General features: G+C 47.3%; 1 protein-coding gene across 1 annotated transcript in view; it reads left to right on the forward strand.

Moving 5' to 3' along the window:
- LOC119576292 (serine/threonine-protein kinase PAK 2-like) overlaps nucleotides 1-26,260 on the forward strand; it is a 38,292-nt gene extending 12,032 nt beyond the window's left edge. Inside the window, 10 exon segments of the mRNA XM_037923938.1 lie at nucleotides 701-807; nucleotides 1,892-1,989; nucleotides 4,478-4,633; nucleotides 5,335-5,521; nucleotides 10,045-10,116; nucleotides 10,118-10,134; nucleotides 21,419-21,522; nucleotides 21,970-22,131; nucleotides 22,578-22,750; nucleotides 25,862-26,260. Coding sequence (XP_037779866.1) covers nucleotides 701-807; nucleotides 1,892-1,989; nucleotides 4,478-4,633; nucleotides 5,335-5,521; nucleotides 10,045-10,116; nucleotides 10,118-10,134; nucleotides 21,419-21,522; nucleotides 21,970-22,131; nucleotides 22,578-22,750; nucleotides 25,862-25,963 — 1,178 coding nt within the window. The 3' untranslated portion in view covers nucleotides 25,964-26,260.
- The last annotated feature ends 1,726 nt before the right edge of the window (nucleotides 26,261-27,986 follow it).

Below are 27,986 nucleotides of genomic sequence, written 5' to 3' on the forward strand. Positions count from 1 at the left end.
CTTATATGGGGGAGATCTTGTCTTGTTTGGGGAAAATTTTGGAGAAAAAATCTTGTTTTCCTTGAATTTGGAGAAAGATCATGTCTTCTTTGGGGGAAGAAGCTGGGAGATCTTGTGTGTTTGAAATGTTAAGGGGAAATCTCTTCTTGTTTGAGGGAAATATGGGGGGAGAGATCTTTTCTCATTTAGCAGAAAAAAAAAATTGAGGGGAGGTCTAAATTACGTAACAGTTTTCAGGGGGAAATCGCAATGGTCTGAGTTAGGGAAAAGAGATTGAATAAGGAGATCAACTGTTGCTTCCTGAAAACTGTCCAAGACTTTTCGAGTTTTTGTTTTTCTATTATCATTACGGAAGTGGTCAGCATATTAAGAAAGAAAGAAAGAAAAATAGTTGCAATAATAATTAAAAGACTGTGTTTTGGAATACTCAACCGACTTCTAACAATAATTCACTCTTCAGAAAACAAATAATAACTACCCCGAAATAATAAATAAAATAACAATAATAACAATAATAATAATAATAGTAATAATAATGATAATGATAATGATAATGATAATAATAATAATAATAATAATAATAATAATAATAAAGTCCGAACGACCCAAACCAATAATTAACCACACCCAAGAAAAGAAAAAGCAACCCTACATTACAATCTCACCTCCACATAAATCTTGCTTCTCTTTCCCTCAACAGAGAGTGACTACGACGAGCTGCCTTCAGGTCCTGCCCGCCCCGTGGTGCCGCCCCTCAACCTCGCCACCATCAGGGAATCGAGGGAATACCCACAGGCCTTGAGCATCGTAAGTCCCTCTCGATTTTTTCTTTCTTTCTTTCTTTACAAGATACTGCGTGCGTCAGTGGTCATTTTCTTTACAAAAACTGGGTAAGTTCAGCTAATAATATTCTTTACAAAACTGCGTACGTCATAATGATAGTTTTCTTTCTCAAAGTACTGGTCACTGTCTGTTCCTCTATCGACATCTAATGCTATCCCATTTTCTATGTTTCTTTTGAATACGTAAAAAGGAACACTTTTAGAAAATACTATTTCGGCCTCATTTTCTATATCTTTAAAGTAATTCTTTTATATTATTTTCTTCCCATCTCAACTGCTAAAAGAAAAGCACAAATTCAATCTTTCTCGAAAACTTCTGAACCTGATTTACTTCTCTCACTCTCTTTTACAGTATGTTTATCACAAAAGTTTAGCTCTGTCATTTCCCCGAACCAGTGTTGATTGTGATTTTCCTCATCGATCTCGTTAGAAATACCAATATTATCTTTCTTGCTAATTGTTATCTCACACTTTAATCACTTTATCTCCTTCCTCAGTGGCTGTGGTTTACCTTTGCTTTGTGAGTGCTTTGTATTGATATACAAAGAAGCACGGGCAAGTTTTATAATCATGATAATAATATTGATAATGAGGATAATGATAATGAGGAATGATAATAATAATAATAATAATAATAATAATAATAATAATAATAATAATAATAATGATAATAATAATAATGATAATTATGACAATGATGGTGATACTGGTGAAGATAATGCTAATATTTCCAATGTTAATAATGATGATAATGGTAATGATGAAATTACAATAACAGTAATAGTAATAATAATAATAATAATAATAATAATAATAATAATAATAATAATAATAATAATAATAATAATAATATAATAATAATAATAATAATAATAATAATAATAATAATAATAATAATAACACAATGATAATGATAAACAGCAACAAAACTACAATAACAATAATAATTGGAAGGAAAACACTGATGCTGACGATAACAAACACAAGAACAGCAATAAAAACGAGACCCAGCCATAGCACTAACCCCCCCCCCTTCCTCCTTCCCCCAGGACGGAGAGCCAGCGCCGCCCCCGATCCCCTCGCGGCCGGAGCGAACCAAGTCCATCTACACGCAGCCGGTCGACGCCACAGACTCGCCGACGTCGGGGTGAGTGCGTTGGGGATGTAGTCTGCTGTGGAGGGTTCTTTGGCTGCGTGTGTGTGTGTGTGCGTTTCTTGTTTTGGATGCTTTTGTTGTTGTTGTTGTTGTTGTTGTGTGTTGTGTGTGTGTGTGTGTGTGTGTGTGTGTGTGTGTGTGTGTGTGTGTGTGTGTGCGCGCGCGCGCGCGTACGTGTTTGGTGTGGTTTAATTGGTCTTCTTTTTGTGAATAGCACGTATATTCTTATTTTTAAACGAATCAAATAGCATTGTACATGTGTAACGGTTTTTATTATATTTTCAAAAAATTAACAGGGTCCTTTAACCTCTAATATCAGTGTAAGTTTAAACGCCCTCTGTTTACGAGCCTTCACGCGAGCACTCATGTCAAGAAAGTACATATGACTCACGTAAGTAACGCGAACCGCTAAGTTATATTACTGAGATCAGTTATTTTTATTTTTTTCTGGATTACGGTGAATATGCGCTTAACCCTGACTGTTTGATTATTTCTCAGAGATTCTAACAAGCACTTAGGTAGAAATCTAAATCAAGATTCTTCAAACTTTTATTTTCATCACAACACGGTTTGATATAGTTCACTATCTTTACGATCTAGTATGTCCATTCTATCGTACCTTTCTCTCAACACATCAGTATAAAAATAAAATAAAATATGTGCATATATATTTTTTTTTCATCGTTGTCATTATTATTATTCATGTTATTATTATTATTATTATTATTATTATTATTATTATTATTATTATTATTATTATTATTTTATTTATTTATTTTTTAATGCAGACCCATTGACAGTGAGCCTGCGACCCGTAATTTGAAATAATCACGGAGGTGACGATAGAATGATCTTGTGATATCATTTTCATCATATTAATTTTCATTATCGTTGTCATCATAATAGTTATTATTATTATTATCATCATTATTATCATTCTAATCATCATCATATTGTTGTTATTATTACTATTATTATAATTATTTTTAATATTATTATAATCATCATTATACTATCATAATTGATATTATTAATATTATTGTTATCATTACCATTGTTATTGTTATTATAATTTCTATTGTTATCATCATAATCATCATCATCGTCATCATCATCATCATCATCATCATCATCACCTTAATTATTATCAGTATTATTAGTGTTATTATTATCATCTTCACGATCATCACAATCATCCTTACTGTTATCATTATTTTTATTACCATCGTTATTATTCCTGTAAGGTCTCGGAAATGGCAGTTTTATCCTTTTTACCATAGTGTCCCCTACAGACCCTCCCCCATTTTCGTTGCCAATCCTCACGGAGCTTCCTTGTATTTTGCTCATTTCCTGTTTTCGATACTCTTTTTGATAATTATTTCTGTATGGTTAGCTAATTAGTAACTTCAGTTTAAGCACATGGGTTCAGTCTGCGTCTATTATTTTATTTATTGGCATTTTTTTTCATGTTCCAATAATGTAAGCTGTCAAAATCAGCTGTTTTTTGGCGAGCGAACTCAGTTGCTGTCGAGCCATAGTGGAGGGAATATTTACGCCAAAAAAAGGGATATTTCTATGTAACAAATGCTAGTTAAGTATCTGGAGCCTTCGTGTGTGTGTGTAGCTGTGTACTGTATAATATATTATATTCCTCAGCCTTCATTTTTTAAAATTAATTTCTCTGTTTTCTATATGCGTTGTTTGTTTTTTTACTGTTTAGTGTAGCTGTGCTGTTTCAAAGTTATTTTTCTTTGGATTTGTCTATAGTTTGTGATTTCAAACGTTTCTTAATTAAGTTTAATTATTTAATCTAGTTTTAATTACTTTTACGTATGTATTTCATGTTAATATTAGATGAATGATTTGTTAATTAATGTTAGCATTTTTTTCATTTCTCTCTATTTTATTGATGATCGAGGTTGTAATCCTAATCATCATTGATATCATTAGTAGTATCATTACTATCATTGTTATCGTTATAATTATCATTAATGTCATCATTCGACGGTTGTCAATAATCAGTTATCATCAGTATTAATATTATCGTTATCATCATTTTGATAATTGTTATTCTTAGTATTATCGCTATCGTTATTATTTTCATTATCATTGTTGTTGTTATTATTGTTGTTTTTGTTGCTGTTGTTATTACTATTATTATTGATTATTAATTACTACTTGCTCTATTATTATCATCATCATCATCATCATCATATCATCATCATATCATCATCATCATCATCATCATCATCATCATTCATCATCATCATCATCATCATCATCATCATTTTTTTATTATTATCATTATTATTAATGTTGCTATTACCTTTATTCATATCGGTCATTACCATCACCATCATCATTTCCTATCACCACCATCCCAAACATCCATCCCCTTAAATAACGCAAAATAACATAAATAACATTACGGAGCACTAACACACACACAACACACATTGTCCGAATCCCTTGCCGACAGACCTCACAGTGGGAGCGACGGGGCGGTGGGCGCCGTTCCCGCGAAGCCGACATCACCGCAGGCGCAGCGGGAGGAGGTCCTCGGGAAGCTGCGTCAGGTGGTGAGCGTCGGCAACCCGCAGAAGAAGTACCGCCTCGAGAGGAAGATCGGCCAGGGGTGAGGATGCGCACGTGTGTTAGTGTTGTTGTTATTATTATTATTGTTATTAATGTTATTATTATTATTGTTATTATTATTATTGTTATTATTATTATTATTATTATTATTATCATTATTATTGTTATCATTATTATTATTATCATTATTATTATTATTATTATTATTATTATTATTATTATTATTATTATTATTATGTTATTATTGTTATTATTATTATGATGATGATGATGATTATGATGATGATGATGATGATGATGATGATGATGATGATGATGATGATGATGATGATTGATTGTTGTCATTGTTATTAATATTATTATCATTATTGTTGTTATTATTATTTTTTATTGTTATCATTATTATTATTATCATTATTATTATATCATTATTATTATTATTATTATTATTATTAATTGTGTTGGTGTTGTTACTGTCATTATTGTATCGGTTATTATTATTGTTCATTATATAATTGATGGTAATGACAAAGATTATTATTATTTTATCATTCATGTTTTGATGTTATTTTTGTTATTAGCATTTTCTTACTAGTAATATCGTTGAAGCAATCATCGTTATCGTTTTATAATGCCAACAGACGCAGGACCGTTACACCCTTCTCTCTGCCCTCGTTATGCCCTTATTAATACCCCTCGAACGCAAAGTTCCTTCATCGCCTCCTTCGGCCGCTTCCCCAGGGCTTCCGGGGCCGTGTACACCGCCCTGGACCTGCAGACGGGCGAGATGGTGGCCGTGAAGCAGATGATCCTGGAGAAGCAGCCGCGGCAGGAGCTCATCATCAATGAGATCCTCGTCATGCAGAGGAGTCGACACCTCAACATCGTCAACTATCTGGACTCGTACCTCGTCAGCGGAGAACTGTGGGTGAGGGCCTGGCGCTCGCTCGCTCGCTCGCTCTCACGCCTTCTCGTTTTCTCTCTTTCTCGCTTATTTTGTCTTTCTCCTTCTCTCTTTCTGTTAATCGTTCTCGTTCTCTCTCTCTCTCACTCTTCTCTTCTCTCTCTCCCTTCTCCCCCCATCTACCTCTTCTCTCTTCCTTCCCTCCCTCTCTCTCTCTCCCTCTTCCTCTTCTCCTCTCTCCTCTCTCCTCTCTCTCTCTCTCTCTCTCCTCTCTCCTCTCTCTCTCTCTTTCTTCTCTCCCCCCCCTTCTTCCCTCTCTCTCCTCCTTCCCTCCCTCCCTCCCCACCCTCTATATCTGTATCTATATCTATCTATATGTATATTCCTTTCTCTATATCCACTCCTCCGCGCCCCTATCTCCTCCTCCTCCTCCTCCTCCTCCTCCTCCTCCTCCTCCTCCTCCTCCTCCTCCTCCTCCTCTCCTCCTCCTCCTCCTCCTCCTCCCTCTCCCTCTGCCTCTCCTTCCCCCTCCCTGTCTTAGTCTTATCTCTCCCGTTATCAGTTACAAGGCTCCCACTGGCGGTCCTATCTGTTATCTCCCGCAGTGTGGATGTTGACGTCTTCGTTATCTGCAAGTTTATGCAGCGGAAGTCTTCCTGGGAAATGCCCTTTAATGTATCCAACTATATTATGTATCCATGAGATCTTCAAACATTTGCTATTCCGTGTGTATATGGAAAAAGAAAATGCAAGTGGTCTCCTTGTACGTGTCCATAAATACACGTTCACGGATGTATAGTTCTTCCACAGAAAGTGACATACTCGATTAAAGGAAACTGCCTTTCTAGTTGGGAGATTCTTTGCTGGCTTGATGGTCAGCGCACCTTTAACTGTCGCTGATATTCTGACTCATTTCGGACACCTTAAACGGAGAGCCAGACCGGCATCTCGCTCCCGTCAGCCAATCACGTCGAGCTATCTCGCGCCGCTGCCAACGCTGATTGGTTGACGGGATTCTGGTCAGGCTTTCCGTTTAAGGTATCCGAAATGTCTCCGAATATCTGTGTGAGGTGCTATTGGGCAGTTCGGCGACTACCAGTTTCGGAATGCACGAGCGAAATGGTTATCTGTACCACGGCTATGTGGTGATAACCCGATGCCGCTGGGAATTGATTGTGATTTAGGTTATTGTCTTCACACGTAGATGGCTGCAAAAGTGCTTAGTCACCACTAGTCCGATCTCTCGCCTGTTTACCCTTTTCCTTGATTTTCGGATTTTTAAAAATATTATATTGCCATTAGCATTCTTAGTGACACTAATAATTATTATGTCAGTGATGATAATAACCCCATCGGTATTGATAACATTAGATAAAAAGGGAAAATCAAGGAAGGGGGGAAGGCAAGTTAGGTACTTAACTGCCAGATGACGCCTTGGTGGATGAGCGCTCGTGGAGCCTTCTGCGAAACAGTATTACAGGAATATCATATTTTCCTGGCGGCATCCATTTCACACATGTAAGATACTCGGCGCACGCACACTAACGAAGAAAAAGCGAAAGCACATGCTTTATAAACACACACACACACACACACACACACACACACACACACACACACACACACACACACACACACACACACACACACACACACACTCTTCCTCCTCATCTCTCCTCACTTCCTCTCCTCTCTCCTCTCTCCTCTCTCTCTTCTCTCGTCTTCTTCATTCTCTCTCTCTCTCTCTCTTTCTCTCTCTCTCACTCACACACTCACTCACTCATATTCACTCACATTCACACACTCCCTTTCACTTTCACTCACTAACACACCCTGACTCACTCATTCTCACGGTTGCATGCGCGTACGTGTCCACTAATTCGAAAAGAGGATTGCCTGTTACGTTAATTGTAATGCCATTGGTAGTCACATTACTACGTTTAACCCCAAGGGCTTAACTCCCTTTTGATGCGCCCAATCCCTCTCTCTCTCTCTCTCTCTCTCTCTCTCTCTCTCTCTCCTCCTCTCCCTACTCATCTCTCTCTCTCTCTCTCTCTCTCTCTCTCTCCTCTCTCTCTCTCTCTCTCTCTCACTCTTTCTCTCACTCTTTCTCTCACTCTTTCTCTCTCTTTCTCTCTCTTTCTCTCATCCTCTCTCTTCTCCTCTCTTCTCTTCTCTCTCTCTTCTCTCCTCTCTCTCTTTCTCTCTCTCTTTCTCTCTCTTTCTCTTTCTCTTTCTCTTTCTCTCTCTCTTTCTCTCCTCTTTCTCTTTCTCTTTCTCTTTCTCTTTCTTCTCTCTCTCTCTCTCTCTCTCTCTCTCTCTCTCTCTCTCTCTCTCTTTCGTATATTTGTTGTTATTATTATTATTATTTATTATTATTATTATTATTATTTTTTTTTTTTTGGGGGGGGGGTATTCCTGCATGTAGTGAAACGATGGTCAGCTACAAACACGCGCTGGTGCCACTAACCCATGCGATGAAGGGCCAGGGCATAGCAGCGGTGTAGATCAGTAAAAGCGCTTGCATTCTGAAACAGGTCGTCGCCAAACGGTCCAATAAAAATGCTCGTTAACTATCAGGCCAGTTCGGAGCCTCCCCGCGAGGAAGGTATTTGCCTCGGTCCGAGCGTCTTGCCTCGGGCGGGTCTTTGCCTCGGTCGGGTATCTTGCCTCGGTCGAGTGTCTTGCCTCGGTCGAGTACCTTGCCTCGGTCGAGTATCTTGCCTCGGTCGAGTGTCTTGCCTCGGTCGAGTATCTTGCCTCGGTCGAGTGTCTTGCCTCGGTCGAGTGTCTTGCCTCGTTTATATCTTCCTCGGTCGAGTGTCTTGCCTTCAGAAGGGCTGTGCAAGAACTCCAATGGCATTTTCCTTTTCATGGGCGTTCGGGTCAGGAAACGTGAAAGATATCGTGAGTACTCTTGTGCTCTTTGGTGAGTTGGGAGTGAATTCCCCCCTAAAATCTTCCGTTGCTTGAACGGATAACAAAGACTTCGACATCCGCACGGCAGTACATTCTCTCTCTCTCTCTCTCTCTCTCTCTCTCTCTCTCTCGCTCTCTCTCTCTCTCTCTCTCTCTCTCTCCTCCCCTCCTCTTCTCTCCCCCTCTCTCTTCTCTTCTCTCTCTCTCTCTCTCTCTCTCTTCTCCCTCTCTCCCTCTCCTCTCTCTCTCCTCTCTTCCCTCCTCCCTCTCTCTCTCTCTCCCCTTTCTCCTCCCCCTCTCTCTCCTCCCTCCCCTCTCTCCCCTCTCCTCTCTCTCTCTCTCTCTCTCTCTATATATATAAATATTTATAATATATTATATATATATAATGTTATATATTTTATGTTTATATATATTATTATATATATTATATATTTTATAATTAATATTAATTTTTATTATATATTTTATTATATATTTTATATAGTATAATATATATTTAAAAAAAAAAAAAAAACACACACACACACACCACACACACACAACACACACAACACCACACACACCACACAAAAAACCACACACACACACACACACACACAAAACACACACACACACACACACTTATATATTAATATTTTATATATATATATATATATATATATATATATAAATACAACAACACACACACTACACACCTACATACACACACATAAAACATACACATACATACACACACATAAAACACACTACATACACACACATACATCCACACACATAACATACACTCATACCATACACAAACATACATAAATTTTTTTTAAACACAGACATCGTACACATACACTCATACACATACAACACAGTACAACACCAACAACGGCGCTACACACGCGACAACAGGACGAGGCGTGCACACGACACGACACACCACACACACGCACGCAGAAACACAGCAACGCAGCACGCACGCACGCAACGCACTCACTCCGCAGGCCACGCACGCACGCACGCACGCATCTCAACACACTCACACACACGAGGAGGGAGCACATCACACAACACCACACACACCACACACACACACACACACACACACACACACACACAAAGACACACACCACAGATGCATACGATATTGTGTCTGTAATACATATATATATATAATTATATATAAAATTTAATGTATTATATATATATAAGTATATGATATATACATATATATATATATATACATATATTATAAATATCGTATTAGTATATATAGCTATATATAATCTTATATATATATATATTACTATAGTATATTATTTAATTATATATATACACACACATACATACATACATACATGTATATGTACATATACACATATACATGTATATACATATAAATATATATGTATGTATATGTATATTTATATGTATATATACATATATGTAAATATATACGTATATATATGTATGTATATACATATTTATACACATACATATGCATATACAAACAAACATATATCTATCCAATCCCCATGCATAGATATTGTATAAGAGGAGGAGAGATGAATACGACATTTCGACCACCGCACCCCTCCTCACTCCACCAATGGTAAAAACCTCCCGTTTCTCGCCAGGTGATCATGGAGTACCTGGCCGGAGGCTCCTTGACGGACGTGGTGACCGAGACGTGCATGGAAGAAGGGCAACATCGCCGCCGTCTGCAGGTGAGGCGTGGGGCTGATGACGGGGGGGGGGGGGGAGTTATGTGGCTGTTTGCAAGGATTTGGTTATATATAAACTCTGACTTGTGTGTGTGGATGTGAGTGTGTGTGTGAGTGTGTGTGTGATGTGTGTGTGTGTGTGTGAGTGTGTGATTAGTGTGTGCGGTGTGTGTAAATGTATGTATGTATAGCATGTATGATGTGTGTGTGTGTTTGTGTGTGTGTATGTGTGTGTTGGGGTGTGTGTGTGTGTGTGTGTGGGTGTGTATGTGTGTGTGTGTGTGAGAGAGAGAGAGAGAGAGAGAGGAGCGAAGAGAGAGAGAGAGAATAGAGATAGAGTAGAGAGAGAGAGAGAGAGAGAGAGATAAAGGAAAGAGAGAGAGAGAGAGATTTTATTTTTATGGTATTTATCGTTTTGTCTGCTGTCTTCATTCTGTTTGATTTGTCTGTGTAAACTCTCTCTCTCTCTCTCTCTCTCTCATCGTCCGAGTCTCATGATCAATGCTCCTCAGATTCAGGAGTCTTCTCTCTCCTCTCTCTCTCTCTCTCTCTCGTCTCACTCTCTCTCACTCTGCTCACTCTCTCTCGCTCGCACATCTCTCTCTCACCTCTCGTACTCACTCACATACTCTACTCTCACTCACGCGGTCTCTCGTAAGGGAGAGTCTCTCTCGCTGAGATTCTCACGACTGTCGCGTGGATGTGACTGCGAAATGTATCGCTCTCATCAACTCTCCGTCTCTCGACTCACTCTCTCTTCTCTCTCAACACTCTCCCTCTCTCACTCTCTCTCTCTCACTCTCACTCTCACATCTCTTCCTCCTCTCTCTCTCTTCTCTCGTCACGTCTTCTCTCACTCTCTCTCATTCCTCTCTCATTCTCTGCTCTCTCTCTCTCAATCTCTCCATCTTCTCTCTCAATCCTCTTCTCTCTCTCCTCTCTCTCCTATCCGAAGTCTCCTCCCTCTTCTCTCTCTCTTTCTCAGTTTGTGCGTCCGTTTCTGGACTTTCTTGCTTATTCTCATGTCTCTCGCGAATTTCTCTCCTCCTCTCTCTCCTCGTCTCTCTCTCTCTCTCTCGTCTCTCATCTCCGTCTCTCTCTTTCGCTCTCTCTCTCTCTCTCTCTTCAATCTCAACTCTCCTCTCGACTCTCTCTCTCTCTTCCCTCACTCTCTCTCCTCGTCCCCGCACTCTCTCTCTCTCGTCAGGTGCCGCTCACTACCTCTCGTCGTCTCGTCTGTCGGTCAGAGGCTGACTCTCCCATCTCCTCTCCCTCTCATCCTCTCTCTGCTCTCTCATCTCTCTCGCTCTCAGTCGGCTCTCTCTCGGGTCTCTCGTTCATCTTCGCGTGCTCTCGTCCTATCTCTCGTACTCTCATCTCATCGATCCGGGCATCTCTCTGCCCTCCGGTCTGCTCCTCTGCTCTTCCTGTCCTCACGTGCTCTCTCAGTCTCTCTCCCGTCACTCTCTCTCTCTCTCTCCCTCGGGACGCGGATCTCGGCTCTCGTCTCTCTCCCATGCTCTCCCTCACTCTCTCTCCATCTCTACTCGCCTCACCTCTCGTCTCTCTCTAGTCACAAGGGTCCCTCACAACTCTCTCTCTCTATTCTCGTCTCTCGTGCTCTCCCTCACTTCCTCTCTCTCTCTCTCCCTCAGCTCTCTCAAATCCTCACGTTCTCTCCCTCACTCTCTCTCCGCTCACTCTCGCTCCCTCACTCTCTCTTCTCTCTCCCTCACTCTCTCTCGTCTCTCTTCGTGTCCCTCACCTCGTCTCTCTCTCTCTCGTCCCTCACTCTCTCTCTCTCCCTCACTCTCTCGGCCAAGCGCTCACGTCTCTCTCCCCTCACTCTCTCTTCCCCTCACTCTCCTCCCCACTCCTTCTCCGCCTCACTCTCTCCTCACTGCTCTCTCTTCTCGTCTCGTCTCCCGCGCTCTCTCTCTCTCTCTCGTCGTTCTCGGTCTCCCTCACATCTCTCTGCTCTTCTCTCGTCGGTCACCCTCACTCTCTCTCGCGTCGGATTCTCTCTCTCTCTCTCTCTCTTGTCATCTCTCCTACAACTCGTCGTCTCTCCGTCATTCATCGTTCTCCCGCATCTCAGACTGGTCTCTCTCCCTCACGTGCATCCTCTCTCCTCCCGTCCTCACCGTCTCGCCCCTCCTAAGAGTCTCGTCCCTCGCTCTCTTCTCTCTATTCTCTCTCTCCCGTCGCTCTCTATCTCTCTCGCCTCATCTTTCTCTTTCTCTCTCATCGTCTTTTCTCTCTCTCTCTCTCTCTCTCTCCTCATCTCTCTCTCTCGGCTCTCTCTCTCTCTCCTCTCTCTCTCATATCTATCTCTCTCCTCCCTCTCTCTCTCCCTCTCCCCTAGTCCCGTTCCGCGATCCCTCACTCTCTCTCACTCTCTCGCTCTCCCTCACTCTCCCTCTCTCTCTCTCTCTCTCTGCACCGCCTCTGCCTCAGATCGTCCCTCACTAGTCTCGACTCTCTCGTGTCGTCTCATGCTCTCCCTCTCTCTCGTGTCTCTCTGCTCTCGTGTCTCGATCAGTCGTCCTCTCTCTCGTCAATCTCTTCTCTCTCTCTCTCTCTCTCTCTCATCCCTCTCATCTCTCTCCACTCTCAGTCTATTCTGAGCCTCTCATATCTCGCTTCACTCCCTCTCGTATCTCTCGCTCCTCCTCGTCGCTCTCTTCTTCTTCCTCTCTCTTCGCACCCTCCGTCTCTCCTCCCTCCCTCTCTTTTCTCTCTCTCGGTTCGTACTCGTCCTCTCTCTCTCTCGATCTCTCTCTCTCTCTCTCTCTCTCTCTCCTCTCTTTCTTCTCTCGTTCTCTCAGATCTCTCTCTCAGTCTCTCTCTCTCTCTCCCTCTACGTCTCCTCTTCTCCCTTCCGCCTCTTGCCTTGATTCGCTCCCTCTCTCTCTCCCCCCCCTCTCTCTCTTTTCTCTCGTCTCTCTCTCTCTCTCTTTCTTCTTCTCTCTCACTCTCACTCACTCTCTCTCTCTCGTCTCTGTTCGTTGTCGTCTCATCTCTCGCTCTCCTCTCTCTCTCATCCTTCCTCTCTTCTCTCTCTCTCTCTTCGCCTCACTCTCGGTCTCGTCCTCTCTCTAAGCCTCTCTCCCTCTCTCGTTCGCGTCTCTCCCTCACTCTCTCTCCTCATGCTAGACAAGAAGCGAGAAGACAAAACCACAGACTCTATCTCGCCTCTCCTCTTGACTCCTCGTCGCTCGGAGGGAGGATGGAGACTCGTCTCTCCATCGGAGCTCGCCGCGTCTCTCTTCATACTGCCTCCGCTTCTCTCTTCTCTCTCAGTTCCGCCAGGATCTCCACGTCGCTCGTCTCTTTCTCTCTCATCCTCTCCGAGCTCGATCGCAGTCAGTCTCTCTCTTCTCTCTCTGCTCTCAAAGTCTCTCCGGAATCTCTGCTCTCTCTCGTTCCTCTCCTCCTCTCATCTACTCTCTCTCTCTCTCCAGCGCTCTCTCCCCTCACGGTCCCTCAGGCACACGACAGAGACGTCCGGCTCAGTCTCGGCTCCGGATGTCTGGGAGCGTGGGCGGGTGTGTTGCTCCTCGAGCGATTCGAGACAGTCTCTCAGGCTCCCCGGTCCAGAGCGACCGAAGATCACTGCGCTACATGCGCTCTAGCATCCCTGCTGTCTCTCTCCATCTCTCTCCTGCCGGGCGTACTCACGACGACTCGTCTCTCTGCTCAGCTCTCACGTCTCTCTCTCAAGAAAGAACAAAAATCCCGTCCCTCCACTCTCCTCACAGTCTCTCTCTTCCCTCTACGTGTTCCGCCTCACTCTCTCCTCACTTTCTCCCTCTCTGTCTTTCTCTCTCTCTCATCCCTCCCTCTCTCGTTTCTTTTCTCTCTCTCCCCCTCTCTCTTCTCCTCTCTCTCCCTCTTATCTCTCTCTCCTCGTTCATCACCCCCCTTCCACCCTCTCTCTACTCTCGTCTCCCTCTCATCATTCACCTCTCTCTCTCTCCTCCTCGTCAATCCCTCGCGGGTCGTGCCTTGCTCTTTTGGTCATCTTGTCCATTTCCTCGTTCCGTCTTCCTCTCAAGCCCGTAGCTTCTTTTTTCCTCTTCGGTCACTCTCAGGTTAAGCTGCCAACGAGAAGAGTCGGTCACCTCCTCGATCTCGGTCTTTATCTGTCTTTCGTGCGGGCGGTCGCCCGTCGTCTCAGCTCCTCGCTTCGCTATCGCGATCCTCCTCCGTCTCGTCTGCGTCTCTCTTTCTCTCTCCTCTCTCGTGCTCCGCTTGTCTCGTCGTCCTGCTCTCGCTCGTTGTCTTTTCCCCCCTCTCTCTTGGTTTTTTTGCACGCTCTTTATCATCTCGTCTTTCCCCGCTCTCCCTCTCTCCGTCGTCTCTCGTGGGGTGTGGGTCCCGTCTTTTCCTCTTCTCTCTTTCTCTCTCACACTGGGGTAAACTGGAGCCAGGGGCCTCCTGCCCGGGAAGTCCTGGCACTCACTTCACATCTCTCTCTTCTCTCTCTCTTTCTCTCTCACTCTCACTCGCTTAGCTCTCTTCTCTCGCTCTCTCGGGGGGACGGTCTCTCACGTCTCGTGTTCTCTCATCCGTCGTCGTCAGGCGTCGTCGTTCTCTCTCGCGTCTCTCTCTCGTCTCTCAGCGGGGCCCTCTCTCGTCTCTCTCGTCGACGCGTCCGGCTCCCCTGCGGTACGGTCTCTTGGTGTCTCGTCCCGCTCCCGCTCACTCTCGGTCGTCTCGTTATCGCCATCACGGTGCTGCTCGCTCTCTGCTCTCTCCCGCTCCCTCACTCTCTCGTCGGGACTCTTCGTCTCTCCTCGTCCGTCCCATCCCTCACGGGGGGCGTCTCGGCTCACGGTTCTGCGGCGGGGTCTGCGGGGGCTCGGCGGTGCGGTCGTCGCGTGCCGGTCGGTGGGCGTGGGTGCGGGGCGTGGGGGGGCCTCGTCGTCACTCGCTGGCGTCGGTGCGGGTGAGGTACGGTTTCTCGTCCAGAAGGGGGCGGGTCATCGGTGTTCGTCTGCCGTCGGTGCGGGGGCGGGAGGGGAGTCACGGGTCCTCGGTCGGCGGCGTCCTCTGGCGAGGTCTCGTCTCTCTCTTCGGTCCGCCGTCCGGGGCTGGCGGTCTCTCGTGCTCCTCTGCTGCGTGCTGGGCTCGGGGTGGGGTCTCTGCGCGGCATCTCGCGGCTCTCGCCTCGGGCGGTCTCGTGGGGGCGGGTCGGGGTCGGTCTGCGGCCGCGCGGGCTCGGTCGCTCGGGTTGGGGATTGGGGGGGAGGGTCAACTCGGCTCTCCGGTCTCAGGTCCTCGTGGGTCCTCGTGCTGGGGCCGTCGTGTCCCGTCCTGGGCGCGGATAATCTCGGTGGAGGCTCCTCGTCCGCGTCTCTCGCTGGGGGGCCCTCACGTCTCGCTGGGGACGGGGGTGGGCATCGTCTCTCGTCGCCTCTCGTCGCGCTCGCGGAGAGGGGAGGGTCGGTCATGTGCGGGTCTCTCGCTGGGTGGGGGGGGGCGATTTGGCGTCGTCGTCGGTCGTGCGCCGATGCGGCGGCTCGTCCGCTCGGCGTCGTCGCGTCGTCGTCGGGGGGGCGCGTCGGGGCTGGTCGGGGTCCGGGGGGGGGGGGGGGGGGGTGGAGACGCTGACTCTCTCGTCTGCGGGTTCTGCTGCGAAGTAGGGGGACTCTGCGGGGACGAGGGGCTCGCTCGGTGCGTCGGCGTCGTTGGGCCTGTCCGGCGTCGGGTCGTCGGGGTCGTCGTCGGGGGCTCTCGTCGTGCCGGCGTCGTGCGGTGCGGGGCCGGCGGGGGGGGGGGGAGGGGGGGGGGACGTCGGGGGGGGTGCTCTCGTCGTCGCGGGAAGGGGTCGTCGTGCGGGGGGGGGGGTGCGCGGGAGTCTGCGGTGGGGGCGGTCGGGGGGGGCTCTCTGCGGGTCGGGTACGGGAGGTGGGGGGCAGTGGAGGGGCTCGGGTCCGGCGGGGGGGGGGCTATCGTCGTCGGTCTCGGGGGTCGGGCGTCGGCCGTCGGGCTCTCTCTCCGGGTCATTCTCGTCTCGTGCTCTCCCTCCCGTCGTCTCATCGTCGTCGTTGCTCGGTCGTCCCTCGGACGGTTCTCGTCGTGCGTTCTCTGCTCTCCCACACGTCTCCCTCTTGCTCTCGGCTTCCACTCTCTCTCATCTTCTCGTCTCTCGGGTGCCGGGGATCGTCGGGGTGGGATCACGGCGGTCGTCGGTCCTCTCCTCTCTCGTCTCTCTCTGCGTCGTGGCTCTCTCCTCGGTGGGGGCTCTCGTCGTGCCCGGGTCTCGTCGTGCGTCAAGTCTCGGGGGGCGTCTCGTCGGCGCGTCGTCTCTCTCTTCTTCTCGCTCGGGGCGGCGGGGGGGGGGGGTCGTGCTCGGTGGGGCTTCTCGGGGCGGTGGGGGGGCGCGGGGGTGCGCGTCGTCGGGGGGTGGTCCTCGTCCGCTCGGCGGAGCCGTCTGCGGGGGCGGGGGGGCGGTGCGTGCGCTCTCCTCCGCGGTCGGGTGACCCTCGGCGGGGGTCGATCAAGCGATCATATCATCGTCAGTGGCCCGTCTTCTCGTCGGATCGCGGATATCTTAACAGTCTCTCGTGCGGCTGCGGGTCCCTCCCTTCGTCTCTCCCTCTGCTTCTCCTGCGCCTCTCGGTCGCGGGGGATCTCCGTCCCGGTCTGCGGGGTCGTCGTTGTTTCGCTCTGCGGTCGGCGGGGGTGTAGCGCTCTCTGCGGGGCGGGCGGGGGATGGCGTCGCTCTCTCTTTCGTCTCGGGCGTCGGGGGTCTTTCTGTTCTCTCTCGTTGTCTCCGTCCGCGTCATCTCACTGGGTCACTGAGGAGGGTGGTGTTCTCTCTTCTCTCTCTCTGTCGTCCCTGTCGACTCTCGGCGTGGGCTCTCTCTCTCGTCGCCTCGTGATCAACGGGTGGGTCGTCCTCGTCTCTCTCGGGTGCTTCTCCCGCACCTCGGTGCTCTCTCTTCGTCGTCTCGTCGGCGCTCCCGGATCCCAAAAAAAATCACACTCTACTCTCTCATCTCTCTCACCGGTACGATTCTCTCTCTCTCGTGCCCTCACTACATCTCTCTCTCTCTTCGGAGCTGTCCTCCACATCACTCTCTCTCCAGGATACATACGTCTCTCCCACCTCCCTCTCTCGTCTTCTCTCTCTCTCTCGCTCTCTCCATCTCATCCTCTCTCTCATCATCGCGGTCTCCTCCAGTCTCCGAGATCTCTCACTCTCCAACTCACGCGCTCTCTCTCGTTCTCATCTCTCTCATCTCCTCTCGTCCCCATCCCTCTCTCTCTCTCTCTGCCCCTCTCCCGTCTCGTCTCCCTCCCGCCCGTCCCTCTCTCGTCTTGTCCTCTCTCTCGCTCTCCTCTTTCTTTCTCTCTCTCTTATCTCTCTCTCTTTCTCTCAGCGTCTCTCTCTTCTCTCTCTCTCTCTGCGCTCTTCTCTCCCTCTCTCTCTCTACCTCTCTCTCTCTCACGTCCTCGCTCTCTCTCTCGAGTCTCTCCCGTCCTCCCTCGGTCTCCGCTCCTCCCTCTCCGCTCTCTCTTCTCTCTCTCTCCTCATCCTGCTTCTCTCTCGTCGGCTCCAGGAAGCTCTCGCTCGTACTCTCTCCCTCTCCCTCTCCTCTCCCCACCTCTCTTCGTTCCCTCTCGTCTGTGCCTCGAAAAAAAAAACGCTCTCTCTCTCTCTCTCGGTCTCCCTCACTGGATCTCGTCTCTCTCCATCTCTCCGCTCACTCTCTCTCTCTCATCGTCGTCGGGTCTCTCTCGGGTCTGCGCTCTGCGTCTCGGTCTCGTCTCTCTTCTCGTCTGCGTGCTTCTCTCGCTCATCGGAGGGTCAGTGCCTCCTCTCCTCTCCCGCTCTCGATGTTCTCCGGATCCTCCGGGTGTCCCCCTCCCTCTCTCAGCTCTCTCGATCAATCTCCGCGGGACATCCGCATTCTGCATCCACAGTGCGTCGCGGCTCAATTATCTGTCGTCTCCTCGTGCATCTCTCTCTCTCTCGTCGCGCACTCCGCTTCTCTCTCTCCCCTCTATCATGTCTTCTCATCTCTCGTCTCTGCGTCTAGACTCTCTCTCTCGTCGTCTCTGTCTCTCTCTCGTTCTCTCTCTCATCTCTGCTCCCCTCTCTCAATCGTCTCTCTCTCTCTCTCTCTCTCTCTCACTCACCGGTTGTCTCACCTTTTTCACTGTCACATCACTCGACCGTCACTTCACTCATCACTCATCTGCTCTCTCTCTCTCTCCTCTCCCTCTCCTCATCCACGTCTCTCATCTTCATGCTCTCTCTCTCTCTTCCTCTCGCCTCCCGTCGCCATCTCTCTCTCTGCTCAGTCTCCCTCGCGTCTCTTCTCTCTCTCTCGTCCCTCTGCTCCTCTCCCTCTCATCTCTCTCTCTCTCCCTCCCTCTCTCATCTCTCTCTCTCGCCTCTCTCTCGCTCACCTCTCCCGCTCACCTCGTCCTCTCTCTCTCTCGCTCTCTCTCTCTCTCTTCTCACCGTCACTCACTCACATCACTCACTCACATCACTCACTCTCTCTCTCTCGTCTTCCGTCTCTGTCTGATCTCTCTCTCCGTCGTCATTTCCGTTGCGGTCTCTCTCTCTCTCGCCTCTCTCTCTCTCCCTCGTGCTCCCTCTCATCTCATCTGCCTCTCTCGTGCTCTCCCTCTCCGTCTCCCATCTACTTCATCTCCCTCTCTCATCTCTCTGCCTCTCTCTCTCTCTCTACTGCGCCTCCCTCTCTCTCTCCTCCTCCCTCCCTCTCTCTCCGGTCACTCTCTCTCGAGTCTCTCTCAATCTCCATCTTGTCATCCTCTTAGGCTCTCTCTTCTCTCTCTCTAATCTATCTATCTATCTCTCCCTCCTCCCTCCTCTCTCTCTAAGTCTGCTGTCTATCTCTCCCTCTCTCTCGTCTCTCATAGTCTGTTCCTCTCTCGTCTCTCCTGCTCACATCACAGGTCAACTCACTTCACTCCCTCTCTCTCTCTCTCTCTCTCTCTCTCTCTCCTCTCTCATTCTTCTCGTCAGGGCATCTCTCTGTCTCTCTCCCCTTTCTCTTCTCTCTCTCTTTCTCTCTCTCTCCCTCTCCGCTCCCTCTCCCTCTTCCCTCTCTCTCACTCACTCACTCACTCACTCACTCACCTCACTCTCTCTCTCTCTCTCTCTCTCTCTTCTCTGTCGCTCTGTCTCTCATCTCTCCATCATCTCTCTCTTCGCTCATCATCTCTCTCGATCTCTCCTCTCCCTCTCCCTCTCTCGTCATCTCTCTCTCATCTCGACTCACTCATTCCTCACTCACTCATCACATCTCTCTCCCTCCCTCAGTCCTCTCCCTCTCCCTCTCCGCTCTCCCTCTCTCTCCCTCTCCCTCTCCCTACTGCCCTCTCCCTCTCCCTTTCTCTCTCTCTCATCCCTCTCTCTCTCTCATCTCTCATCTCTCTCGTCTCTCTCCTCTCTCTCTCTCTCTCGTCTCTCTTCTAATCTCTCTCTCTCTCTCTCTCTCTCTCTCTCTCTCTCTCCTCTCTCTCCTCTCCCGCTATCCCTCGTCCCTCTCTCTCACGCACTCACTCTCTCTCTCTCTCCTCTCTCTCTCTTCCGCTCTCTCTCTCGTTCTCTCATCTCGCGTCACTCACTCATCTCTCCTCTCTCTGTCTCTCTCTCTCGTTCTCCTCTCTCTCTCTCTCTCTCATCTCTCTGGGAAGTCGTCTCTCTCGTCTCTCTCTCTCTCGTCTCTCCCTCTCTCTCTCTCCTCTCCCTCTCCCTCTCCTCTCGCTCTCTCTCACGCACCTCACTTCACTCCTCACATCACTCACTCACTCACTCACTCTCTCTCTCTCGTCTGTCGTCTCTCTCTCTCTCACGTCTCTCGCTCTCTCTCTGCTCTCTCCCTCTCCCATACTCCCTCTCTCTCACTCCTCACATCACTTCACTCTCTCTCTCTCGTCGTACTCGTCCTCTCTACTCTCTCGTCTTCACTCTCTCTTCTCTACTGCTCCCCCTCGTCGTCTCTCTCGTTCATCTCTCTCTCTCTCTCCCGCTCTCCTCTGCCCTCTCCCCCTCTCCCTCTCTCTCCTCTCTCTCTCTCATCAACTCACGGTCACTCACAGTGCACGTCACCTCCTTCACTCACTCGTCTCTCTCTCTCTGTCTCTCTCTCTCAATTCCTCTGTCTCTCTCTCCCATCTCTACATCGTCTCCTCTCGTCTCCTCTCTCTCTCGTATACCTCTCTTCATCTCTCGTCTCTCACCTCTCTCTATCTCCTCATCCATCTCCCTCTCCCTCTTCTCTCTCTCCACTCACTCACTCACCATTCACAGTCCTCACTCACTCCCGTCACACAACCTCACCGTCTCTCTCTCTCTCTCTCTCTCTGTCTCTCTCTCTCTCTCGTCCGCTGCGTCATCTCTCTCATCTCTCTCTCTCTCCTCTCATTCTCTCTCTCTCTCCTCTCTACTCGTGCTCTCTCTCTCTCTCCACTCCTCCCTCTCCGTCAGTCCTCTCTCTCTCCCTCTCCCTCTCCTCTCCCTCGTCCTCCTCCCTCTCCTCTCTCTCACATGCACAGTTCACTCACTCACTCTCTCTCTCTCTGACTCCTCTCTCTCTCTCTCTCTCTCTCAGGCTCATCGTCATCGACGTTCTCTCTCTCTCTTCTCTCTCTCTTAACTCCCACTCTCTCTCTCGATAAAACCTAAATTTAATGAACCGACATATATCCTTAAATAGGCCTATGACATGCAGACGCTGCTTCTTTTCACATTTAAGCAAGAGCCTCAGAGTTGTGTTTTTGAGTTCATTGATTTTAGTTACGGAATCTTTTGGGTATAGTATGATATCTCAAAGCTTGCAAGTTCCTAAATATATCTATATCTATCTAATCTGTCTGTCTGTCTCTGTATGTATGTATGTATGTATGTATCTATCCGTGTGTTAAAGGGAGGGGGGTATTTTATGTCTTTTCTCTAGACTTCCCATCAAGTTGTGCATCATTGTTAATCTTTTTTTTTTTTAATAAATAAATTGATTAAGAAATAAAGAGCAGTTTATATTCCAACTCTTATCTGTGTATCATCTATTAATTCCTAAATGTGTTGGTTCGTTTTGTAGATAATGAAGTTCTCGGAGTATTATTCGTTATTATTATTTTATTTATTTATTTATTTGGTTGTAAATTTTGAAATAATAATAACATAAGAATATTCAATGAATAACTGATTAGTAATAATAGTAATACTGATAAAAATGATAATGATAATAATAATAATGAATTTCTGATTTTCATTGATTGTCCTGTGTTTGCTCAACAGAGAGGTCCTCCAGGCGCTCCAGTTCCTGCACGAAAAGAATATCATTCACAGAGACATCAAATCCGACAACATTCTCCTGGGGATGAGCGGAGAAATCAAGATCAGTGAGTGCTCGGGAGGATGGGGGGAGGAGGAAGGGAGGGAGGGAGGGAGGGAGGAAGGAAGGAAGGAAGGAAGGGGGTAAGGGAGGAAGGGGGTAAGGGAGGAAGGAGGTAAGGGAGGAAGGGAGGGAGGGAAGAAAAGAGAAGAGAAGATAAAGAGAGAGAGAGAGGAGAGAGAGAGAGAGAGAGAGAGAGGAGAGAGAGAGAGAGAGAGAGAGAGAGAGAGAGAGAGAGAGAGAGAGAGAGAGAGAGAGAGAGAGAGAGAGAGAGAGAAGTTGGATGGGAGGGAGAGAAGGATGGAGGAAGGGAAGGAAGGAGGGACAGAGAGGCAGACAAACAGCCAGACAGAGGGGTAAACAAAGAGACAGAAACCGAGCCAAGAAGTAGAGAGGGACGCCTCGCGGCCGGACCAAGTGACTCGCCGTAACCTTCCCCCCTTGTTCCTTGCAGCCGACTTCGGGTTCTGCGCCCAGCTGTCGCCGGAGAGGAGCAAGAGGACGACCATGGTGGGCACGCCCTACTGGATGGCCCCCGAGGTCGTGCACAGGAAGCAGTACGGGCCGAGCGTGGACCTGTGGTCGCTGGGCATCATGGCCATCGAGATGCTGGAGGGTAAGGGATGAAAGGGGAGGGTAAAGAGGGCGAGGGGAGGGTGTGGAAAGAGGGTAAAGGAAGGGGAGAGAACAGAGAGTCAGGGTAGCGAATGGAAAGAGAGTAAGAGGAGAGTGCAACTAGAAGGTAAGGGAAGGGTATGTAAAATATCAATTTTACAAAAGAAAGTACTTTATCCTATCATATTCATGGGTGGATTAGCCGAAACCTTACAGGAATAATTTTTAAAAATTGCCTTTACAAAACACTGTCTTCAAAATATTAAATTGCAGTTGAATTCCCAAACTGGAAACCACGAATTTCTTCTGTCCATTTATCCCAATCGTTAACTAATTTCTACGCTTTTCGCCACAATAATTTATCATAGTGCTCTATGACCTTTGATGTCTAGACATTCATTTCCTCTAACCACAAACCATTAGCTAAAACCACACAAATCTTCCCAGGTGAACCTCCATACATGAACGAGGACCCGGTGCGTGCCTTGTACCTGATCGCCAGCAACGGGAAACCGACGATCAAGGACAGGGACAAACTCTCGCCTTGCTTTCGCGACTTCTTGGATAAATGCCTCGAGGTGGACAACAACAAACGGCCTTCTGCGTCTCAGCTGTTGCAGGTAAAGTGACTTGCAAGAGGGGGAGAGTGGGTGAGAGAGGGAGAGGGAGGGATAGGGAGAGAGGGCAGGAGAGAGAGAGAGGACAGGAGAGAGAGAGAGGACAGGAGAGAGAGAGGGAGGACGAGGAGGAAGGGGAGAGAGGGGAGGAGAAAGAAAGGGGAGGAGGGAGAGAGGGAAGGAGAGAGAGTGTTCAGGAGAGAGAGAGGCAGGAGAGAGAGAGAACAGGAGAGAGAGAGGACAGGAGAGAGAGAGGACAGGAGAGAGAGAGAAGAGAGAGAGGAGAGAGAGAGAGAGAGAGAGAGGAGAGAGGAGAGGAGAGAGAGAGAGGGAGAGAGGAGAGAGAGAGAGAGAGACGAGAGAGAGAGAGAGAGAGAGAGAGAGAGAGAGAGAGAGAGAGAGAGAGGAAGGGAAAGAGGGGAGAGAGAGAGAGTGAGAATGAGAGAGTGTGGCAGAGACTGATTGAGAGAGTGAGAAAAAGTATGAGAGTGAGAGAAAGTGTGGGACTGAGAGAAAGTGTGGGACTGAGAGAAAGTGTGGGACAGAGAAAATGTGGGACTGAGAGAAAGTCTGGGAGTGAGAAAGTGTGGGAGTGAGAGAAAGCATGAGAGTGAGAGAGAGCATGAGAGTGAGAGAGAGCATGAGAGTGAGAGAGAGGGCATGAGAGTGAGAGAGAGGGCATGAGAGTGAGAGAGAGGGCATGAGAGTGAGAGAGAGGGCATGAGAGTGAGAGAGAGGGCATGAGAGTGAGAGAAAGCATGAGAGTGAGAGAAAGCATGAGAGTGAGAGAAAGCATGAGAGAGAGAAAGCATGAGAGTGAGAGAAAGCATGAGAGTGAGAGAAAGCATGAGAGAGTGAGAGAGAGCATGAGTGAGAGAGAGCATGAGAGTGAGAGAAAGCATTAGAGTGAGAGAGAGCATTAGAGTGAGAGCATGAGAGTGAGAGAGAGCATGAGAGTGAGAGAAAGCATGAGAGTGAGAGAAAGCATGAGAGTGAGAGAAAGCATGAGAGTGAGAGAAAGCATGAGTGAGAGAAAGCATGTGTGAGAGAGAGCATGAGAGTGAGAGAGAGCATGAGAGTGAGAGAGAGCATGAGAGTGAGAGAAAGCATGAGTGAGAGAAAGCATGAGTGAGAGAAAGCATGAGAGTGAGAGAAAGCATGAGAGTGAGAGAAAGCATGAGAGTGAGAGAGAGCATGAGAGAGCATGAGAGTGAGAGAAAGTATGAGAGCATGAGTGAGAGAAAACATGAGAGAGAAAGCATGAGAGTGAGAGAGAGCATGAGAGTGAGAGCAAGCATGAGAGTGAGAGAAAGCATGAGAGAGCATGAGAGTGAGAGAAAGCATGAGAGTGAGAGAGAGCATGAGAGTGAGAGAGAGCATGAGAGTGAGAGAGAGCATGAGAGTGAGAGAGAGCATGAGAGTGAGAGAAAGCATGAGAGTGAGAGAAACATGAGTGAGAGAAAGCATGAGAGAGTGAGAAAGAGCGAAAGAGCATGAGAGTGAGTGAGCATGAGAGTGAGAGAAAGCATGAGAGTGAGAGAAAGCATGAGAGTGAGAGAGAGCATGAGAATGAGAGAGAGCATGAGTGAGAGAGAGCATGAGAGTGAGAGAGAGCATGAGTGAGAGAAAGCATGAGAGTGAGAGAGAGCATGAGAGTGAGAGAAAGCATGAGAGTGAGAGAAAGCATGAGAGTGAGAGAAAGCATGAGAGTGAGAGAAGCATGAGATGAGAGAAAGCATGAGAGTGAGAGAGCATGAGAGTGAGAGAAAGTATGAGAGTGAGAAAGAGCATGAGAGTGAGAGAAGCATGAGAGTGAGAGAAAGCTGAGAGTGAGAGAGCATGAGAGTGAGAGAAAGCATGAGAGAGTAGAGAGAAAGCATGAGAGTGAGAGAAAGCATGAGAGTGAGAGAAAGCATGAGAGGAGCATGAAGTGAGAGAAAGCATGAGAGTGAGAGAGAGCATGAGAGTGAGAGAGAGCATGAGAGTGAGAGAAAGCATGAGAGAGCATGAGAGTGAGAGAAAGCATGAGAGAGAGCATGAGAGTGAGAGAGAGCATGAGAGTGAGAGAAAGCATGAGTGAGAGAAATTATGAAAGTGAGAGAGAGCATGAGAGTGAGAGAAAGCATGAGAGAGAGAAAGCATGAGAGTGAGACAGAGCATTGAGTGAGAGAGCATGAGAGTGAGAGAAAGCATGAGAGTGAGAGAGCATAAGAGCGAGAGAGCATGAGAGTGAGAGAGAACATGAGAGTGTGAGAGAAAGCATGAGAGTGAGAGAAGCATGAGAAGAGAGAGAGCATGAGAGTGAGAGAAAGCATGATAGTGAAAGAAAGCATGAGTGAGAGTGAGCATGAGAGTGAGAGAAAGCATGAGAGTGAGAGCATGAGAGTGAGAGAAAGCATGAGAGAGAGAGAAGCATGAGAGTGAGAGAAAGCATGATAGTGAAAGAAAGCATGAGAGTGAGAGAGAGCATGAGAGTGAGAGAGAACATGAGTGTGAGAGAAAGCATGAGAGAGAGAGAGCATGAGAGAGAGAGAGCATGAGTGAGAGAGCATGAGAGTGAGAGAGCATGAAAGTGAAAGAAAGCATGAGTGAGAGAGCATGAGAGTGAGAGAAAGCATGAGAGTGAGAGAGAGCATGAGATGAGAGAGAGCATGAGAGTGAGAGAGCATGAGAGTGAGAGAGAGCATGAGAGTGAGAGAGAGCATGAGAGTGAGAGAGCATGAGAGTGAGAGAGCATGAGAGTGATTGAGAGCATAAGAGCGAGAGAGCATGAGAGTGAGAGAGAGCATGAGAGTGAGAGAAAGCATGAGAGTGAGAGAAAGCATGAGAGTGAGAGAAAGCATGAGAGAGAGAAGCATGAGAGTGAGAGAAAGCATGAGAGAGAGAGAGCATGAGAGTGAGAGAAAGCATGAGAGAGAGAGAGAGAGAGAGAGAGATGTGTGTGTGAGAGAGAGAGAGAGAGAGAGAGAATGTGTGTGAGAGAGAGAGAGTGAGGGAATGTGTGAGTGTAGGTGTGAGCATGTGTTTACAGACATAGAAGTGTAGTTTTGTGTAAAGAAGTTTATCGCCAAATTCGAGCCCTGCCTAACCCCCCCCCTTCCCCCCCCCCCCTAGCACCCGTTCCTGCGCTGCGCCCAGCCGCTGCCCAACCTGCGGGTGCTCATCGATGCCGCCCGCGCCTCCATCTTGAGGAAGCAGGAGATGAACATCATGTGATCAGTCTCCGCTCCCAAGCCCGGGGCCGAAGAGGCAGAGAAAGCACGAATGCGGAGAACGCCCCTTGGATTTGGCTGGCGGAGGCGGACGCCATTCTGGATCGCTCGAGTGGCGGCGGTTTTGCTTTTTAATTTATATAACTTGGTTGCGCGCAGCCAAACAAACGAATGCGCGCGCACACTCACAAGCACACATGCGCATGAGCACACACACGCACACACAGTGACACTGACACTCTCACTCTCTCTCACACATGCACGCACACACACACACATGCACGCACACACACACAACATGCACACACACACACACACATGCACGCACACACACGCATGCACACACGTACGCTCACGCACGCACTCACTCACACGCACGCACACGCACGCACGCACTCACACGCACGCACTCGCACGCACACACAAGCACGCACACACACGCACAGACACAGACACACGCACAGACACAGACACACGCACAGACACAGACACACGCACAGACACACACACACACACACACACACACACACACACACACACACACACACACACACACACACACACACACACACACACACACACACAACTCACACACACTCACTCACTCACTCACTCACTCACTCACTCACTCACTCACTCACTAACACACACACACACACACACACACACACTCACACTCACTCACTCACTCACTCACTCACTCACTCACCTCACACACACACACACACACACACACACACACACACACACACACACTCACTCACTCACACACAAACACACACACACACACTCACACAAAATAAAATCAACAGATTAATTGAATGCGATGAACCTTGACTCAAGCAAGCAATATTTGCTTTGCTTTGTATCAGAGAAAGTCACATTCCAGTAAATTAATTCACCGCAGTATGTCTACGTCACTTCATAGTATTACTGAATAAAATAATCTTAAGCGACCATCAGAGTGCCATGATTTTCGGTGCTCTCCGGCAAGGAAAGTGTTAAAGTAAATGAGAAGAAAATAACATTGATTCAGAGACAAAAAAATTATAATGGATATTTGATATTTGTCGTATTTATAATAAAAACCTTCATAAAGTTTTGTATATTTTCCCCTCAGAATGTTTGAGATTTACTTGTGCTTCTGACATTGTGAATATGATGATATTTTGTCATTTTTAAAAATTCTTTGTTATTGAGGACAAAATAACGTATTGAAATAACCCATAAGGGTTATGTTTGGAGAGGGATACAGAGATACAGACATATATACAGACAGACATTCATACATTACACACTACATACATATATATACATATATTACATATATACTTTACATACATACATACATGTACATACATACATTACATACCTACATACATTGTATACATACTTTGCATCCATACAGACAGACATCATTCATACATTATATACATACATATGTTACATACACACATACATTACATACATACATACACTTACACACATACATACATATGTTACATACACACATACATTACACTGAATACATAAATACATACATACATTGATTACATATGTACATACATACACTACATACATCCATGTATATATACACATATATTACATGCACAAATGCATGCATAGGTAGATGGACACAGATAAATAGATAGGTACCCTGATAGATAGATTGATAGGTTGGTAAGTAGATATGTTGGTAGGTAGATAGATAGGTAACTAGTTAGGGAGATAAACAGATAGATAGATAGATAGGTAAACAGGTAGGTCAGTAACTAGGAGGTAGCTAGACAGATAGATAGATATGTAGCTAAATAAGTAAGTGGGTAGGTGGTAGCTACATAGAAAGTAGATAGATAAATAGGCAACTAGAGAGGTGGTTGGGTTAGATAGATATGGATAGAGATAGACAAAGTTAGCTAGAAAAATAGACTAATAGATAGGTAGACAGATAGGCTAGGTAGATAGGTAGACAGATAGGTAGGTAGATAAATAGGCAACTAGATATATAGCTAGGTAATTAGACAAAT

This window comes from Penaeus monodon, chromosome 1 (assembly GCF_015228065.2).
Source record: "Penaeus monodon isolate SGIC_2016 chromosome 1, NSTDA_Pmon_1, whole genome shotgun sequence".
NCBI classification, from domain to species: domain Eukaryota; kingdom Metazoa; phylum Arthropoda; class Malacostraca; order Decapoda; family Penaeidae; genus Penaeus; species Penaeus monodon.